Source organism: Monopterus albus, unplaced genomic scaffold (assembly GCF_001952655.1).
Source record: "Monopterus albus unplaced genomic scaffold, M_albus_1.0 scaffold166.1, whole genome shotgun sequence".
Taxonomy (NCBI): domain Eukaryota; kingdom Metazoa; phylum Chordata; class Actinopteri; order Synbranchiformes; family Synbranchidae; genus Monopterus; species Monopterus albus.
Genome location: NW_018128046.1, coordinates 1,179,299 through 1,197,555, shown reverse-complemented (window position 1 = coordinate 1,197,555; position 18,257 = coordinate 1,179,299). Strand labels below are relative to the sequence as shown.

At 42.2% G+C, this 18,257-nt stretch overlaps 1 protein-coding gene across 7 annotated transcripts in view; it reads left to right on the top strand.

The window, feature by feature from the left end:
• The window catches only part of sema6cb (semaphorin 6Cb), a 155,037-nt gene that overhangs the window by 99,210 nt on the left and 37,570 nt on the right, over positions 1 to 18,257 (top strand). For all 7 annotated transcript variants that reach the window (XM_020615490.1, XM_020615486.1, XM_020615489.1 and 4 more), the window contains 10 exons: positions 1,344 to 1,400; positions 1,849 to 1,950; positions 7,593 to 7,683; positions 8,655 to 8,777; positions 10,119 to 10,207; positions 10,448 to 10,665; positions 11,081 to 11,212; positions 11,466 to 11,621; positions 13,968 to 14,144; positions 14,569 to 14,706. In XM_020615490.1, the coding sequence (XP_020471146.1) occupies positions 1,344 to 1,400; positions 1,849 to 1,950; positions 7,593 to 7,683; positions 8,655 to 8,777; positions 10,119 to 10,207; positions 10,448 to 10,665; positions 11,081 to 11,212; positions 11,466 to 11,621; positions 13,968 to 14,144; positions 14,569 to 14,706 (1,283 nt within the window). The remainder of the gene's footprint in view (positions 1 to 1,343; positions 1,401 to 1,848; positions 1,951 to 7,592; positions 7,684 to 8,654; positions 8,778 to 10,118; positions 10,208 to 10,447; positions 10,666 to 11,080; positions 11,213 to 11,465; positions 11,622 to 13,967; positions 14,145 to 14,568; positions 14,707 to 18,257) is intronic.

Genomic DNA, 18,257 nt, shown 5'->3' with positions numbered 1-18,257 from the left:
ATCTTTGATCCAGACCGCTGAACATTTCTAGTTTGGCAAAGCACCAGACAGCTGGACCCATATTTACTGTAGAGTGCGTAGAAATACACCTGGCACTGGTATGGAAGCACCTGTTTGGTTGATATAGTCTACATCAGCTGCCAGTTCACAGTCAGTCACATTTTCTGTGTTGCTCCTTACCTTTCAATATTTAATCATGAAATACCTTTTGCAATATACATAAAAAGAAAATAATTAGCTTCTGAATCTAAACTATGGGGGTCAGAGAGATATGTGCTGTAAATACCTCTCTTATGGAATTTAGTCTCTTAAGAAATGTAATTTTAGTGAGACTGCAAGGACAAACTCACATGGTATTCATAGAGAGTGCACACTATACCATGAAATACCTTGTGTATATCATAAATGGGCACGCATCTTGGTGTTACGTTAAGTGTTAATGCAAATCCAGACCCATTGTCAAGCAAGAGTAATTCAAAATGTTTATATACATGACAACATGACAAGGATAGTTACCTAAAGTATCACACATTCAGAATGATTACAGCACTTACAAGAAACAAACACAGATCATCTGCAGAAAAATGAACAGGTATATTCGAAGCTTTGCAGTTTGCAGGGGAAAGAAGAGTCACCATTCAAAAGTGTCCAGAATCAAGACCTGGCATTAAAACCTAATGTGTCTGAAACCTGGTCTTAAGCTCAGACTCCAGACAAAATGCCCAAGACCAGATACGGCTTCTTCAGCTTGTAGAGGTTGTTTCAGAATCTCCAAATGTTGACGTCACTGAGTGACATCCAGCTCCAGTCTGCTCGCACACTGTTCGATCCTCTGAGTGACTTTGGTCTGAAACTGGAGCTTATTTTACATTACTCTAATCATCCTCAGTGGCATGGGAGCGCAGAGATTTTTAACAAGCTGATGGAGCTTTTGTAACAGTCTGTTCAGTGACTTACCACTGATACAGGGAATGTGTTCAGGATGAGGGGAGGGCTTTTGACCGGCAGGTTCACTGGGGCTAATTGACTGCTCCTCATATAGACAAGCGCCGTGATGCAAACATCTTTCGATCCTTTGATTTCCCTGTGTGTGTTCTCCCAGATCTAGACATATCTTGCAGAGTGATTTTTATCACTGGGGAACCACAACCCCTAGCTGCCCAGGTCGCCGCAGGCTTCCCTGATTTTTCTCTGTTTGTTTTTCTTCACGACAGTTTGTTGAAGTTAATGAGATTTTCATCACAGCTGTCTCATAATGGCACTTGAACGATTGGGAGCAACAAAAGCTGGGATAGCGAGAAGCAGCTTGTCTTTGAGCTGACAGTTGGCTGTTCATTTTTCAGAAACTGACTTGGAAGACGAAGGATGTGGAGAAGTGCACTGTGAGAGGGAAAAACAGCGTGAGTATTATCTTCCAGACACATACACATCATCCTCTCCCTTTTTCTTTGTGGGCTTAGACACATACACATCATCCTCTCCCTTTCTGTTTTTCTTTGTGGGCTCGTTCTCTCACTCCTTTCACCTCTGCTTTTGTTTCCTGCACAGTGAAGTTTTGTAATAAGCGAAGGTGTTCATGTAGCTTATCAGAATCAGTGCCACGGACAACAGCCTGGGCCTACTGGCATCACATTATCCTCCCCAGAGCTATAGTGAAAACACAGGAATCAGCCTAGGGATTATGATAACTGAATGTAAACCAGAGGTGGTTGTGTCTGTGTAGCTGTGGGTAAAACGTGCTGTCTGTCTGCAGCAAGTCCTGCTTTAATTCTGTTGTCAGGCTGCCAGGCTCCAACATGGACCTACTCCCTGATGTACAGTAACATCAAGCTGTTTTTCTCCTGACAGGATGAGTGTTACAACTACATCAAAGTGCTGGTGCCACGCAATGACGAGACGCTTTTCGCCTGCGGCACCAATGCCTTCAACCCCACCTGCCGTAACTATAAGGTGAGATGCTATACTGCTGTGTGCTGCCTTCTGTCCTCAGTCACAGATAAGATGTCGTGTGACAGCTGTTATGAGATGTCTGACCGTGTCCTTGTGTGCTGTTTCAGTTAACACCATGTTATTTAAGCTGCTAATAGAAATAACAAACTGCAAGCTAAACTGATCATGTTTGCACCACACCGAGTTCCATTACCAGTAATGTCGTGTCATAAACAAACACATAAACAGGTCACAGAGGCTCACACACAGCATGTTTTACACATCAGTGAAAACTGCAGAATGTGCAGTGGATTCAGTTTGAAATTCAGTCTGGGCCACGTGCAGTCTGAGATGAACGATTATGTTTTTGTTGGGGTTAAAGTTGGTTCAGAGTTGGTTAATGAAAGCTGCAGTATAACATTTTTCCCAAATAGTTCAGTTGTAGAAACCTGTTCCAAAACGTGTCTTAATGTGGAGAGTTGCTGTTGAACCCTGCTGTGACCCAGACTCATTGACCAGCGCTGGCAGCAGTGCAGAGATATTAGCTTCTTAAAGGTTTTGAGCGGGACTGACCTCTCTGACCAGTCAGAGATTTTCAATTATTTCTGCCTAATCAGTAAATTTTATTGCTTTCCCATTTCTTGTAATTTCATAACGACAAATATCTGATGAGTGGCGGAGCGTAGCAGATCATAGTAGAGCTTAGTGGAGCAGGGAGAGGGAGAACTGACTGGAGTGATTTGGATTTTCATGCTAGCGCTACCTTAAGTTACATGCTGCAGCTCTAAGAGAAAGACTGGAGGTTTTTTTTGTTTTTGTTTTTTTACAGTTGAGCCATAAACCTTTAAAGAGACATTAATGGTATTATAATAGTAATGTCAACTTCACTATACAATACTATGAGTTATTATAAATAACCATGAAAAATACTCTTTAAATTTTGTTGAATTAAGGCAAAGTCAGAAATAAAAGTGCATGTAAAGCACTTTTACTGCCAGTGCAGTACATCTGTAGCCACCAGAGCCCAAACAATAGATAAAATAATGTTAACGCCATTTTTTTAAAAGGACATCTGCTGTCAGATAATACCCACAAACACTGCTACACAGATGGGTCATACCAGGTCGAATGCAGCTTCGTCAGCCGAAGCCCAGCGGCCAGCGCTTCACTTTCATCTTTTCAGTGATGTGAAAACAGCTGGAAAATGACTTCATGCAAAAAAGGGAGAGGCTAAACAATCATGATGCATATGCTAAATGCATGAAAAACTATGTTAATACAGAGTAACAGTCGAAAGTAACCAATAGACATACAGTCCATTTACCAGTACTGTAGAGTACTTTTCCTGTTCTCTGAACAGTCAAACATCAGCAGCAGATGTGTACTGATCCTGTGTATGTTGCCACACTTGTGTTGTACAAGGTCAGTTTTACTTCAAACTCTTAATGGTGGTGAAATAAAGTGTTGGCTCAACAAGACAGAGAGACAGACATCTGCTGAGAGAAACAAGATATGCTGACAATAGCAATAGTACAACAGGTTCTTTCACATCGCTGGAACAACAAAGCTGAGGGGGGAGATGGAATAAGAGGAAGAAAGTGAAGAAAGTGAGGAGTGGGAGGATGAAGGAGAACAGATCGAGACGAGGCTCTCAGCTGTGCCTTGACTCATATCCTTCCACTATAGTGATAAATAGCAGCACTGAGGTCCAAAACATAACACAAATGCTAACAGCTGCATTTTGCTTAAGGACAATGCAAAGGCAAAGCTCTCACAGGTTGAGAAACCCAGACCAGCAGCATGTCATTATGGAGGCTCCGAGGTGATATCACAGGTTTGTACTGTTATTCACAGTAGAGGAGGGGGGAGTACAACTGCTACAGCACAGACTGTAAATCCAGAAATACTTTGTTTCTATGAGTTTTTGACCTGTGAGATATCTTAGTTCCTACCAAGGGGGGGTCAGAGTATTCTGTTGTTTACAGTATGGTGCCATGTGGATAGCAAAAGAAATAAAGGGTGAGTAAATAACTTTCATGTAGTCTGTGCAAGTGTTACACCAGTTTTTACACTGTGGATGTGTCAGTCCTGAATGGAGCTTTTTGTAACTTAATAATGTAGTTAGCTAATGATATTATTACCCTTCCTTGGAAGTGACACTGTAGGTAAGAAGCTGGTTGGCATTCTGACGCTAGTGGTTTACAAACATGCTGTGTAACACAGTGCCTACACTTTAGCTCTTCTATTGTTGGTTTTGTGAAGTAGATAAGAAAGGCGTGACTGTCCAAACACTTTAAATGCAGAGGATCATCTTTCTAGAAGCCTGTTTATCCCCAGGTTTGGGGAGGGATTTATCAAATTTTTCATTGATCAACCAGAAGTTAGTATTTTATGTTTCTGAATGACCAGCCACTCCAGTCTTGGGATTTATTAACTATGAACAACATCAATTTATGCTGATAGCGCCTAACTGCCTTCCAGGATCAGAAAGTGTCAGAAAGGACCTCCACTGTGTCAGTGCTCAGCTACAGGATGTCCAGAGGTTGTGCTGGAGTAAAATGAATGTCAGATCGTTAGAGAACTGCATACCAACTTCCTTCCAGATGTCACCGTCTCCCTGCCATGGGCTTCCTTTGGTAAAGAGTGGCCAATTTACAGTTTAACCAAAACACATTCACACATTCTTTCTCAGTGCTGCCCTCAACTGCCCCTGCTCCCCTCATCTTTTTCCCTATTCTGGAAAAAATAAACAAGAGATGCCTATCCAGGCAGCTGAGGAGATAGGGGGCAAATGTAAATCATATGTGGAGGACAACGGGCGATTGAGAGAGAGGCGTCTGTGTGTTTGTGTGTCATGCAGCTTCACTGACCAGGCTGCTGCGACAGCTGGTCTGTAGACAACAGAGAGAGTCTTCAGCACGCGCTTGCGATATAACCAAAACCTTGAAGCATCAGAACCATCTGTCTTCATGTACCCGCAGGGATAACGATCCCGCAGTCACCACACAGCTTTGTTGAATCCTCAGTTCTCTCTGACGTCTGGGGTCTTTTTTGAGATTAACACACTGCTGCTTCACTTCAGACAAGAATGGTCAGTGCTGTTGATTTTTAATCAGATTTCAAACAATGTAATTTCACTGAGAGCACAATCATTCTGTTTCCTGATTACTGATTAGAGACTGAGTGATACTCCAGCCACTTTTATTTTTCTTTATTATTACTATGGTGACATTCCTGGTTGCATTGCTCTTTCCCGTTTGCCACTTGAATCAATACACCATTACATCAGCATGATTTTTTTTTTTTTCACTTTGCTGGGTTCAAGGTCATATTTCTGAAATTTATTTTGGAAAATTACATAAGTTCTTTCTTAATGAATAAGTATAATTAGCCCTTTGCTAACCCTGTCAGTATTGAAAAAATATGACTTGTTGCCTTCTTGTTGGCATTTACTGAGCATCCAGGCATTAAACATTAAAAGTGACTGCCCCGACAAAAAAAAAAAAGAAATTTAAATTGTGTTGACATTTTGTGTCCCACTGATTTAAAAATGTACATGACATTTGTTGGTCATGTTGCCTTCTTGCTTGTCCCTGTGTGCCTGCTTCCTGTGGTAAAAGCCAAACTGGAAAATGCATTAAAAGCACTTGGTCTTGGCCGCTTTCTGAACTTCACTTTTGTGATTTTATTCATGTCCTTGTGAAAAGTAGTTTTCACCATATCTAACCATAGTGTTCATTTGATGCCGTACAAGAGGGTGGGTACAATGAAAGTGGCACTTGTGCCATATAATTCAGTTTATTACAACAATAACACAAACAAGTGGCTCAGTCTGAACAATAACTGAACACTTCACAGGAGTGATATTTCAGGCAGTGCTGTTGTGTTGGATTGTGTCAGGTTCAGTGGTGTAAACACATATCCATGACAGACTGAAGGGTTTTCCTTGAGGCCTTTATGTGCCGTTTATGTGGCAAAGCTCTGTTGTGAGGTTCTGGATTGCATAGTTTTTTTCTCTGCTGGGTGATTGTATTTTCACAGGCACTCCGAGCAGCTGTTAACCCACCACCCAGTCATCTCAGGTGCAGATGAAGACAAATGTCTTCTATATTTTATCTGTACTGACATTTTGCCACTAGTGACAGGCAGAGGTTCTTAGAAAGAATGGACAGTATTTAAACATGATGCATCCGTTAATGATTTGTTGGCCATGAATGTAACAAGCTGTTAGCCCATATGTGCAGCTATCGGTTCCTCAGTTTCTGTTGTGATATCTTCTTTGTGGTTTTAACCAAGTAAATAAAAAATCTGTTAAAGCAACTGGTTGGAGGCTTAGTTGTGGTAGTAGTGGTGGTGGTGGTAACTTATAAAGTTCTATGAGATAAATTTTGAACCCACAGTCACTGAAACTGGTGTAAACATGTGAAAATGTCTTGATAGCTCTGTGGCACCACAGTAAGTTCAAGATAATTTACATATGTGTGTGTTGGCAGGCCTTAATCGAAACATAAAGTACAATACAACATTAAACAAACAGTACAAGGCAGATGATTCACAGGAGTACATCACATACACATTTCCAACGAGAAAAACAGCAGTGATACCACTTCTAGGTGGGATTGTGTTTGCTGCAGCCGGCACCAGCACTCCAGGGGCTTTTGGCAAAACAATGCAACCTTGTGTGGTGAAAAAGTTGGATCTGGTTCAGATTTTGCCAGACTGGCCTGTGACATAATCTTGCAAGGCGCTGCATTGACCAATCTCACCTGGGGGGGTGGTCAGACTGTGTGCACCCACGGAAAGAAGACTCTTTTGTTTACCTTGTTAGCATGAGCACTGAAGGGCTGGAAACATGAATAAAACCACTCACTTCGAGTCGTTACAACGTGGCCGTATCGTACACGCCTACAACACTCCCTCTACAACTCCTCAACCCCACCAATGTCAGATGAGCATCACATAAGCCACGTGTTATGGACTGATAACATGGTGTGAGCTTGTATAACTAAAGTTGTGGAGACATAAATCTGTTTACATAATCAGTGTGAAGAGTTGGCATGAGGTAAGGTTTTGGCTAGTGGTGGTTAGGGTAGTGTTGGAAATGTTGGAAAAGCGTGTGTTTGTCAGTCACCTCGCTGCTACAGAGGGTGTCGCAGTCGTTCTGCATTCGTTCGGCCGCCATTCCACACACACCGCTGGGTGTTGCTTATTATCCTGTCTGAGCTTTATAACCTCATTAACAACAGGCTGGAACATAGCAGCTGGATGTCTGTGGCTGACTGATAAACTGTCTGTCTGCTTGTGATAGCAGGACTTCAGACTTCACTCACATCCTTTATGGACCCAACCCACATACAATACATCAAACAGAAGGGAGTCTGTATGATGCGTGCATTCCCTTCCATTATCACTGATTGATTTGGTACATCCTTTGCATTCAGACACAATTCTCACTACGTTATAGACTTCTGGGTGTTTGAAGCTGATTCATTTTGCAGATGGAGCAGCAGTGACCTCAGGGGTTTACAGCTGTGCACAGTAACACCGTTGTCATATTTACAATTGTCACTCTGTCTTTTATATCTCATTTTTCTGTTGGGTTACAAAGCTCTGTATATGGCCTCATAAAGCATTACTTTGCTGCTGTGTCCTCTCTGACCTAGATGTCGACACTGGAGCAGGAAGGGGAGGAGGTTGTGGGACAGGCACGTTGTCCCTTCGAATCCCGCCAGTCCAACGTTGGCCTGTTTGCAGGTGAATAAAACAGAGTGAGCCCCTGGTTGTAGAGACTGTCCTGTGAGTAAATGTTGCTGGTTTAATGATCATAGCTGCTGATCTATGTCTTTAATCCTCTCAAAGTTCATATTCCTGACTCTGAATGCATTTGCTAATTCAGATAATACCTTTATAGGCTCTGCAGGTGATGCATCGGTTCAAAAGCTGCGGTCTTTTGTATGGATGGATTTCAGGACCCATTTAATAGTTTTGCCTTGAATTTAACAAGTGAATTAAAAGTGGAAAAATATGGTTACTCTCTAAAGGTTCATGCCAGTGTTGTTGCCAGATTTATCTCTTTAAATGTTTGTGTGTGTGTGTGTCTTCTTTTCACCTTCTCTTTTTCAAATGCATGCTGAACAGCTGTAGGTCTTTGTCAGCAGACTTGAGTGAACATCCATTCTTCCTTCTTCATCATTCAAATGGTTTTCTTTATTTGTGGTCACAGAACATAAAGGAAGAAAATTACTAGATAATGTAAAAATCAAAATGTAATAGACACTGGTACAACAACCACTGTCTGTTTGGATGAGGGTATGAGCTAAAAGCCTGAAATATAAATGCAGTTCAGTATCCAAGCATAAATAAATAAAAACTATGTTCTGAAGTTGCACCTTGACTGATCCGCACTTGTGGCTGGATTTTTTCTAAATCATAGCAATGAAGGAAGCTGATACTTTGTGACTGCATCAGTCTGAAGTTCAGGGCAGAGTGAAGGGAGAGCCAGACCTGCACTCAGTCCTGCCAGGTTTCCACTGACATTTATGCAAAGTTCACACGAGGTGTTATTAAAAGTGACTCGGTCTCCTACATCTGTTCTCCTCTACTTCTTTTTAAAGGGCAATAAAAGTCACCTGTGACCAAAATACACACTTAACAGTAGCAGGTTATTCATGGGAACTGTCACCCCTGACAGTGTAGCTCAATCATGGTTTTTCTCTTTTTCTCAGGTGGTGATTTCTACTCGGCCACCATGACTGATTTCCTGGCAAGCGATGCAGTCATTTACAGAAGTCTAGGAGAAAGTAGCCCTGTCCTCCGTACAGTCAAGTATGACTCCAAATGGCTGAGAGGTGATGAGCCAGCTTTTTAATAGATGGCATTCATACATTGACATATAGTTATGGGATTGTAAGGAGCCTGGTGATGAGTTGTTGAGATAGAAGACTGAGCTACATTTGTCATGTCTAGGGTCAGCAAGATGTTTTATTTATCATCATTCTTCTCAGTTGGAGTATTATTTCAGCAAGAAAACTGTAGGAAACATGGTTTACAATCACTTCTCTTCCATTTCTATATTATATATAGGAATGCACATGATAGACTGTGCAAATAACAGCTTAAAATCATCATACTGCAGTTTAGTCTGACTTTTTTCACAGAGATCTAGAAGCCAGGACAGTATGAGCACAACAAACACTGCCAAGCTGGTTTAAAAACTGGTTTAAAGATCAGGAAATAAAGTTAACTAGAGTGTAGATTTTTTGTTGTTGTTGTTGTTATTTCACACCAACTGGTTTTTTTTCTGTGAGCTGTATTAATGTGAACATTCTGGATCAGCAGAGTATTACTTGGATCCAGATCAGACTTTGGTGTGTGACAGATTTTATGTGGATGTTACTGTACAATTTTTGTCCAAGCATTGTGTATGGCGTTATAAACAAAAATATTGACACTGGCCCTATCTCACGGTGGTGGAAAATCCTGGATCCAGCACCAAAATCTAATAAACTGTTCCATGGGCCACATCCTACCTCTCCAAAACATGTCATCAAATTCCATTCATAACTTTTTGAGTTATGCTGTGAACCAACCAGCCAACAAGCAAACGCTGGTAAAAGCGTTACCTCTGCTTTGGCAACATATGTGATGGCAAAACCATGTTCATACTTAGCAGCTGTTCAGATAAGAGTTCACAGTTTTGATTCTCCTGTGCTACAGGCATCTACTTAGAAACGCCATTTTGTCTTGAAAGGTAAAGTGATCTGATCGGGTTGTGTTAGTCTTATTTGTTTCGGTCTCAGAATCAGGGTTTGAAGTATTTGGAGAAAGTAGGCCATCAGAACTAAGGTGTGCAAAAATAAAGATTCTCTGAAATGCACCAAAGTCCAACCTTGCAACTGACTACAGTTCTGACTTGGGTGTTTATTTATTTTTTTAGCACTGATCCAGCTCTAGCTTTGCAGTTTCAGTACAGCCAATATAATCTGTGATTGTTTCGCCTTATTTTTTACCCTAATATTTGGATTTGGCATTCTATAACACACTCCCTGAGTTTCTCCTGGACGTGTTTTCCAAACTGAGCGTCTGTGTTTACCAGCTTCACTCCCAGGCTGCTCACAATCCACTGTCATGTTGGAAATAAGGCCTCGCTGCCAGCATGTTTGTGAGGCATCTCCTCTTGTCTCCCACAGAGCCCCATTTCCTCCACGCTATTGAGTATGGGAATTACGTGTACTTTTTCTTCAGTGAGATTGCAGTGGAGTACACTACGCTCGGCAAGGTGAGGGACACGTTCCACACCAGACGCTTGCCAGACTTGTGGTTTTGTAGCATTGATTCGTTTGTTTCTGACTGGAGTAAAGTCAGATAACATCACTTGCAATGCAAACCACATTCCTACAAGATTTTTTACTGCCATTCATTTCCTCATGTTAGCTCTGCCTTGGTGTGTTGTGGTATATGTCTTGATTTACAAATTAGAGTTGTCATCTGTAAGGTGTTTTCCCATCTGTCCCCTCAGGTGGTTTTTTCCAGAGTCGCACGTGTTTGTAAGAATGACAATGGCGGTTCCCCGAGGGTGCTGGAACGTTACTGGACGTCATTTCTCAAAGCCCGACTGAACTGTTCCGTTCCAGGTGACTCCTTCTTCTACTTTGATGTCCTGCAGTCACTGACCAACGTGCTGCAGGTCAACCACCGACCGGCCGTGCTCGGCGTCTTCACCACACAGGCAAACAGGTCAGTCAGGCCAGCTAGGGATCAGCGTTGTTTGTCTGTTCACAATAACGTGTTTAGTTTGCTTGTCTTACTATGTTTTTGAGGTAGGGTGATGTATTACTACAGATACTCAGTGGCGTACTCTGGATGGCGTCATCATTTCTCTAGAAAAAGCTGCTTTGCAGAGCAACCTGGTTGCTTTCTGCTTTATTCCATCACAGTAACACAATTTACAATGATAGTGATTATTGATATATATTTTTTGAACATTTAAAGAAGATTGTAAAAAAGAAGGCAAATACTTGCAGGACAACACTGTACACAGAATTTTCAGTTAATGGACAGAGGTTATTCCAGGTTTGGACAAAGTGCTGAAATCCCGACCTTTGTTTCGCTCACCTTTTGTTTTTAACGCCGTCCTCCTTTGTGGCCCCAGCATCACCGGCTCCTCTGTCTGTGCATTCTACATGGACGACATCGAGAAGGCCTTCAGCGGCAAATTCAAAGAGCAGAGGAACAGTGAGTCAGCATGGACACCTGTTCCAGAGGAGCAAGTCCCGAAGCCAAGGTAAGAGAGACATCTTTAAATAGCAAACTGACACTTTCCAGGAACATGTTTTTCTGCCTCTGACAGCAATGTGTTTGCAGCTGCTGCTGTTATTGTTCTGCACAGACATCTCTGAACAAAAACCACCAGCAGTCACACCATACACCTGTTTATCCTCCTGTTTGTCCCAGAAACAAACAGCTGTCAGTGGTTTTGCATCTGTACACATGTAACTGAATACAGACCTGATATATTTGTTGCTGCTGCTGTACAGGCCGGGAAGCTGCGCCAGTGAGGGCTCAGCGGCTGCTTACAAGTCGTCCACCACCTTCCCCGATGAAACCCTGACATTCATCAAGTCGTACCCACTCATGGACGAGTCCGTCCCCTCGGTCTACGACAGACCCTACTTCACCCGCACCACCAGCAGGTGTAGTAATGGTCTGAATGAAAGAGCAAATGGATAAATGATGGGCTAGATTTTGTTCATTCATTGTTGTTAACAGCTTTGACATTATTCTAAGAGAAGCAAAGAAACCAGCATATTGTTTTTGTCATTTGTATTCATTTACTGCCAGCCTTTTAGTGCAGCTCCTAACCCTTCTTCCACTAACATTCTTATAGTCAAACATCAAGTGAGAGGCAGCAAGTGATGCAGCTCCCAGCATCCGCACAAATTAAGGTCAATGAGCTGAGTTGATCCTTTATTAGCCACATATTGTGTGGTGCTGAAACAGCTGACAGATTATTAATCAGCAGTGCTGAGATTCAATCAAAGGCTTAAGCAGTTTGTCAAGCAAAAATACCAAACATTCTCTGGTTCCAGCTTCCAGCTTTTTTTTTGTAAATTGAATTTCTTTGGGTTTCGGATTATTGGTCAGAGAAAACAAGCAAATTGAGGCGATCTTACTGAGATGGGGGAACGTGCGGATGGGGAGTTTTCACTGTTTTTCAACAAGTTATAGACTCTTTGTGAACACAGACAGCTGATTAATCAAAAAGTAATTAACAGATTAGCATATAATGGTGTGTTTCTTCCGGCCAACAGTCCAAACCCCAAAGAAAATCACTTTACAATGGAGCAGAATCTGGAACCAATGTTTTCTATTTTTTGCCATAAAAATATTTAAGCAATTAATTGAGCATCCAAATATTTTAGATTAATTACACATAATTTCTGTCAATTGACAAAACAATTAATTAATTCAGGTCCAATAATATATCTGCATCTTTTTCTGAGTTTGAAAACTGCAACATTTTGCAACTTTAAACACCCCAGTGTCATTGTCTGTGTCAACATTGTCTGTTTGCCTTTATTTTTGCCAGATGTTGCTGATGTTCCATGTATTACCTTATGCAAAATAAATCATACAAAAGCGCTAGATCAGATGCAGTCAAATGTTCACTGTGCTCAGTGAGCAGCTTTATTGACTCAAATTAAAACCAAACCCATTCACTGGATGCCAGTATCACAAGCTGGTCTCTACAGTGTATCACTGAATTTTAGGATGACGACTTGGTTTGAGGTTATTGTTAGGAAAACTGTGGTTATGTAGTTAGTCTCCAGGAAATGAATGTAATGTCCCCACAATGAATTAAAACAAATCAGGTGATGGAGTGAATGCAGAATCAGTGATAAGTGTCACAAGTGCCTCAGGACATGCAAACATGCGTGTACATGCTGCTGATGCACATCACGCATTCAGGCTTCACACTCACAGTATGCAGCAGCCTTCTCCGTGCCTCCTGAAGCACAGCCGGGCTGACAGCCAGCCAGACGCTGCAGCGGCTCTACGCTGGGGAAACACGCGCCGCTTCACATCTGGTGCCAAAAACATCGCATCTGCTTCACCTCACGCCAGAGAGGAGCTAAATAAATGATACCTAACCAGAAGTGCATGATGCGATGCTGCCGAGTCGTCACGAGGATGCGACAGTCAGGTCCATGTGGGTAAACACACCAGCCTCCATGGGACCATCTGGGAGGGACTGAGGGAAGAATGAGGACACAGGAGCCTGTGCAGGTGTCCTTTATAGAAGAATCTAGATGTGGTGCCAAAAATATAACTGGGATCATTATAGGAAGTTTGTTTGTTCAAATGAGTGAGTAAAGCTTATCCCTCTGGCAACAACCACTGGACTCAAGGTGCCCTTCAGCACGGCTCCTAATTCTCAGCTGCTCGGGTGGAGCCAGCAACAGACGGCTGCGGTGATGCCGGGCAGCTCCCAGGTGTGTCTGTGTGGAGGGAGATGAATACGAAGCACCAGTTCACTGCACTGGACTTCCTGTCATAAATACATAATAGCAAACTGTGGGTGAAAACAGACTGCATTGTGTCGAGGAAAGTGGCTAAACAACAGGAAGGATCGATTGAATGGCTGTGGGTGGATGGATAAATGAATTACCAGGATGAAGGGATTAAAGTGTGTAGTGCAGGCAGCAGCAAAAGGGAATGGTGGGTTTTTAGATGAAGTGATTGATTGCACACTGATGCTTTAAGCTCAGTACTCACCCACTGTTTGGATTTTATTATGGGAAATTTGACTCTAACAAAGCGAAACAACATTAAGATGCTAATTAGGATATGTGTCCTTGTTAGCTCCCCCTCATTTCCATCAATTTAAACAGAAATGCTAGCTTAAATTTTGAAGTTCCTCATTAGAGCCGGGTTACTGTAAGTCACTGTGCCTTTTGATGGTGCATCACATCTTTAACTGATCAGTACTTTCAACATAGTTACATGTGTAATAGTCTTTTTCTATGTTTTGTATGCAGGTTTAAGTTGACCCAGATAGCAGTGGACACGTCAGCAGGGCCATACAAGAACTACACAGTGCTTTTTCTGGGCTCAGACAACGGCCATGTGCTGAAGATCCTGGCCAGCACTGAGGGGGCCAACGCATCCTTCAACACACAACTCCTGGAGGACATCGACGTCTACAACCCTAACAAGTCAGACACACTTTGTGGTTCAACCTCTTTGTCTTTTATTCCTTAATTGTCTGTCATCTTTTCTCTCTGTTGTGAATTCACTCTCGATTTTTAGTCTTTTCTTTCTTTGTCATTCATTTTGTATCTTCCTCTGTTCTTTTCTTTCTCTCTTCCTCTCCGCCTTGATCTGTCCTGCTCACCCACTCTTCGGTCTATTGTAACACTTCACCCCGTACTGCTAGAAGGGGAATGAAAATGATTTTTTCTTTGTCTTATTTTGTTTTCTGACTGCATGGCTTGAAAAGTCTCTCTGCATGGAGTTAGACTCATGGCCGGCTCTCTGTATAATTTTCAGATTGTGCCAGATGTCTGCAGCAATGATTTAAAAGTCAAACTAAATCAAAAATGTCTGATTGTGACAGTTGGTGTTTTCCTGTGTTCCTAGATGTAACGTGCGGGGGGAGGACAGGAGGGTGCTGGGTCTCGAGTTGGATCGGGATCACCATGCGTTGTTTGTGGCCTTCTCCAGCTGTGTGATCCGCGTGCCACTCAGCCGCTGCCCCGACTACAGCTCCTGCAAGAAGTGAGTCTCCTGTAGAGCAAAGCGTTTCCTCTGCCACCAGCAAGGAGCTGCACACCCTGTCTGGCTGCCAGCTTCATTCTCTGTGGCTGCACACATATGGACACTAAAACAGTCTGTTGGTTACTGACAGCTTCATCTCATTCAACCAGGATTCACAAATGATTTTTGTTTAGACACAACAAGTAAGAAGTCAGCTGGGGTTTAGAGAACATTTGGGTTTTTCTGTATTATCCAACAATTTATTTATTAATATACCTTTTACCAGGGCAGACATCAGTATCACATTAGTTTAATTCTAGCTGAGTGTGAGTGAAAAATAGATTGGGAAAAAGCTAATTTCTTATTTTCAAGACCATGATTGCAATTTGGTGTCACAATTAAAGCGATAGATTTATCTGCATGAGACCTCAGAGGCAAAAGTCAAAGATCCAGATGAAAAAGGTCATTGTCTTTGGAGCAATGTTTAGGTAGGACAATGGTCAAAAGTCACAGAAACACAGCAGTAAGCCACACTCAGTGGCGCAGCCCACAAATTCAGGGTTTCCTCCCTGAGTATCAGCAAAATGGCACTAAGACTTTTCCTCTGCAGCTACCAATTTAAGAAATGTATCCACTCATGATGCTGTTAGGGGCTTTTGCTAAAGGGCTGTATTAGATAGCAGATGTTATGCTATTATCTGCCTGTTTCACAGAGTCAGTTAGGCCCACTTTCCCCTGAAAGATTATTTGTGTTGTTGGTAGTTGAGTGAGAGTAAGATGAAACCGAGCAGTGGAGGAGTGTGGTTTGGCAGCAATGTGAGAAAAGCTGTGGTTAGAGATGAGGTTGAACATTTTTCTAAGTTGATTCTGATCTGATTTCTGCCTGAGCTTCATGTTTGAGAGTCCATGCTTTTATAATGCTGAAATAATAGTTTCATATCCCTGAGATTTATAGTGACAGTATGATGTTAGCTGGTAAATTCTGGAATTAACATAGTTGGGAAGCAGAGGAATATTATTACAACATATATAATGGCAAACATATATACTGTACCTAAAATTTGCTGATTTGCCTTCTTAAATGACTATTTATTGCTTTTTCTTTGTTATATGTGATTCAGTTTGTTAACATGCTTACAAGAAATCAGGTTACTTAAAGAAATCGGAACACATTTAAATGCACTGCAGTAACCTAGTCATTGTAAATGTGCATATTTAATCAACAGGTTATTAATCTGATTTATCCCCTGAACCCTTATTTTGAAATTACTTTTACTAATTTCCTGATAGATTGTAGAAAGTACAGACACCATAAGGGCTCCCAGAAGTGAATCCACTGCGGATTGATCGCCCCCTAGTGGCTGGTTGCAGTATATTTCATAAATCCCACCTCCTCCACGTTAGTGGATGGGACATGAGCCAAAATTAAAACTCGAAGTATAAATAAGAAAAAAAAAAAAATCCCAGAGGTCATTTCTATGGTTTTTGGCAGCTATTATCACACAGAAATGTGTACAAGTGGTAATTTTTATGGTAAATTTGCTTTTCATACATTAGTTGATGATATAAAAAGTAGTGCATTTCAGTTGATTTGACAGCTTTGATTGGTGGTTTGATGCTGTCACCCCACTTGTGGTGACTACTGCACAGAATCTGGTTGCAAAAACACAAGATGGCAGCTGGCGTATTCACATTACCTTGGCTTCATTGTGGCATAGTGGAGGGAAGGGACACCATGTCCGTCGAATATGTCAAAGATCAGAGTTCATAATTTTTTATTACGTGACAAACGTGTCTCCATTTTACAAACGGTTAAATGTTCATCCAGCTATGATATTTTCTTGACAGTTTTTGATGCACATGCATGAATCCTGGTTATGTGTTGAGAAAAAAAAAACTTTCTCCAACAGAAATCTAGACCCAGTTACTTAATGTAAATGCTGACTAAACATTTGCGGATGTCACCTTAGAAATGTTGATGGGCATTTTTCACCACTAATGAAAATAATCATTAGTTGCAGTGGTAAAACAGTAATGATCAGTATAAACATTAGCTTCTCAGTGTAGAAACACAGTTGTCAAAGATCACACTGCCTGTAACAAAACAAAACCTTGAATGTGGTGCTGTCAGGAGTCTGACACTGTTTTTGGAACGAGTTTATAAGGCTGAGTGCAGCCTCGGAGCGTCTCTCTTCATCTGCAGCCTTTTGTTTTATCAGGCGATGTGTAGCCCCCGCTAATGTACTCGCTCCCCAGTTTCAGGTTCTATTTTCGGGGCTGTGAGGAATGTTGGCCCCAAGCATCTCCCCCCAATTTTCATCCCCTTTAACCCATACGAGGGATTTCTTCTCAGCTCCGCCAGGGAATACACATGCTCCCATAGCATGCTAAGCCCTTGTTGGAAAGGCCTGGAGAAGCTGTCAACATCGTTTAGTCATAAATTGGATCCAGCTGATTGGCCAGGAGCCAGCGGTAGTGGCTGCTATTGGCTTTTTTTGTGTGTGTTTGAGAGAGAGATGAGGAAAAGAAGGAACAGGGAGAAAATGGAGTTTATGGGCCGGCTACATCCCCAGATCCTTTTTAGAGTCTGGGGCTACAGGACACCTCATCCTGGGATTACGGGCCCCGTAAGCCTCATCAGCATTGGCCAGGAGATCAGGTTTCAGCCGCCATGTCCGTCTTTGCCACACCAATGAATCTGTCTCTCTCCAGATGAGCTTTACTCCATCTCTCTGTTTCTGACTGTCTCTGCAGTTTTCTCACCCCTGGCTTGTTTCTCTCTCCCTCGGTGAAGCCCACGTTGTCAGGTTTCTTTCTTCACTTGAGGCCCTGCTGTCAATATTAAGTTTCAGAAATGCTCTGTTTTGAACTGTGGCTATGAACTGTATGAAATGGGAGTTTTAATAAAGAAGTACAATAAAAGGATAGAAGAGGCCTCAAACCCCGAAGCTCTGTAAAGCCAAGGATTTTCAGCTACAGCGGAAATTTCCTTTTTTATATGAGCTGTCTCAACCTGGTGAGTGTTCTGAGATAAATATGTCATTTTTACTCACCTACTGTGTAAAATATGGTTTATTTATATGACAGTTGCAGGCATTCATGCTTCAAATGAGGCGACACAGCAGCGCGGTGGTTAGCTCTGTCGCCTCACAGCAAGAAGGTTCCAGGTTTGAGCCCAGGCTGAACCGGGGCCTTTCTGGGCAGAGTTTGCATGTTCTCGGGGGGATTCTCTCTAGGTACTCTGGCTTCCTCCCACAGTTCAAAGACATGCAGCTTAGGTTGACTGGTGACTCTAAATTGCCTGTGAGTGGGAGTGTGTGGTTGTTTGTCTACATGTGATAGACTGGTGACCTGTCCAGGGTGGACCCTGCTTCTCACCCAATGTCAGCTGGCATTGGCTCCAATTCCCCTGCGATCCTATTTGGAATAAGTGGTATATATAATGGATGTATTCCTTCAGTAGCTAACAGCCGAAGCCATTTCAGTCTGAGAGCTCATTAAACTGGACAAGTTTGGATGCGGAACCTTTGACGGACTGCTGTTTCCTGCGGTAAACCGTACTCATTTCCTGT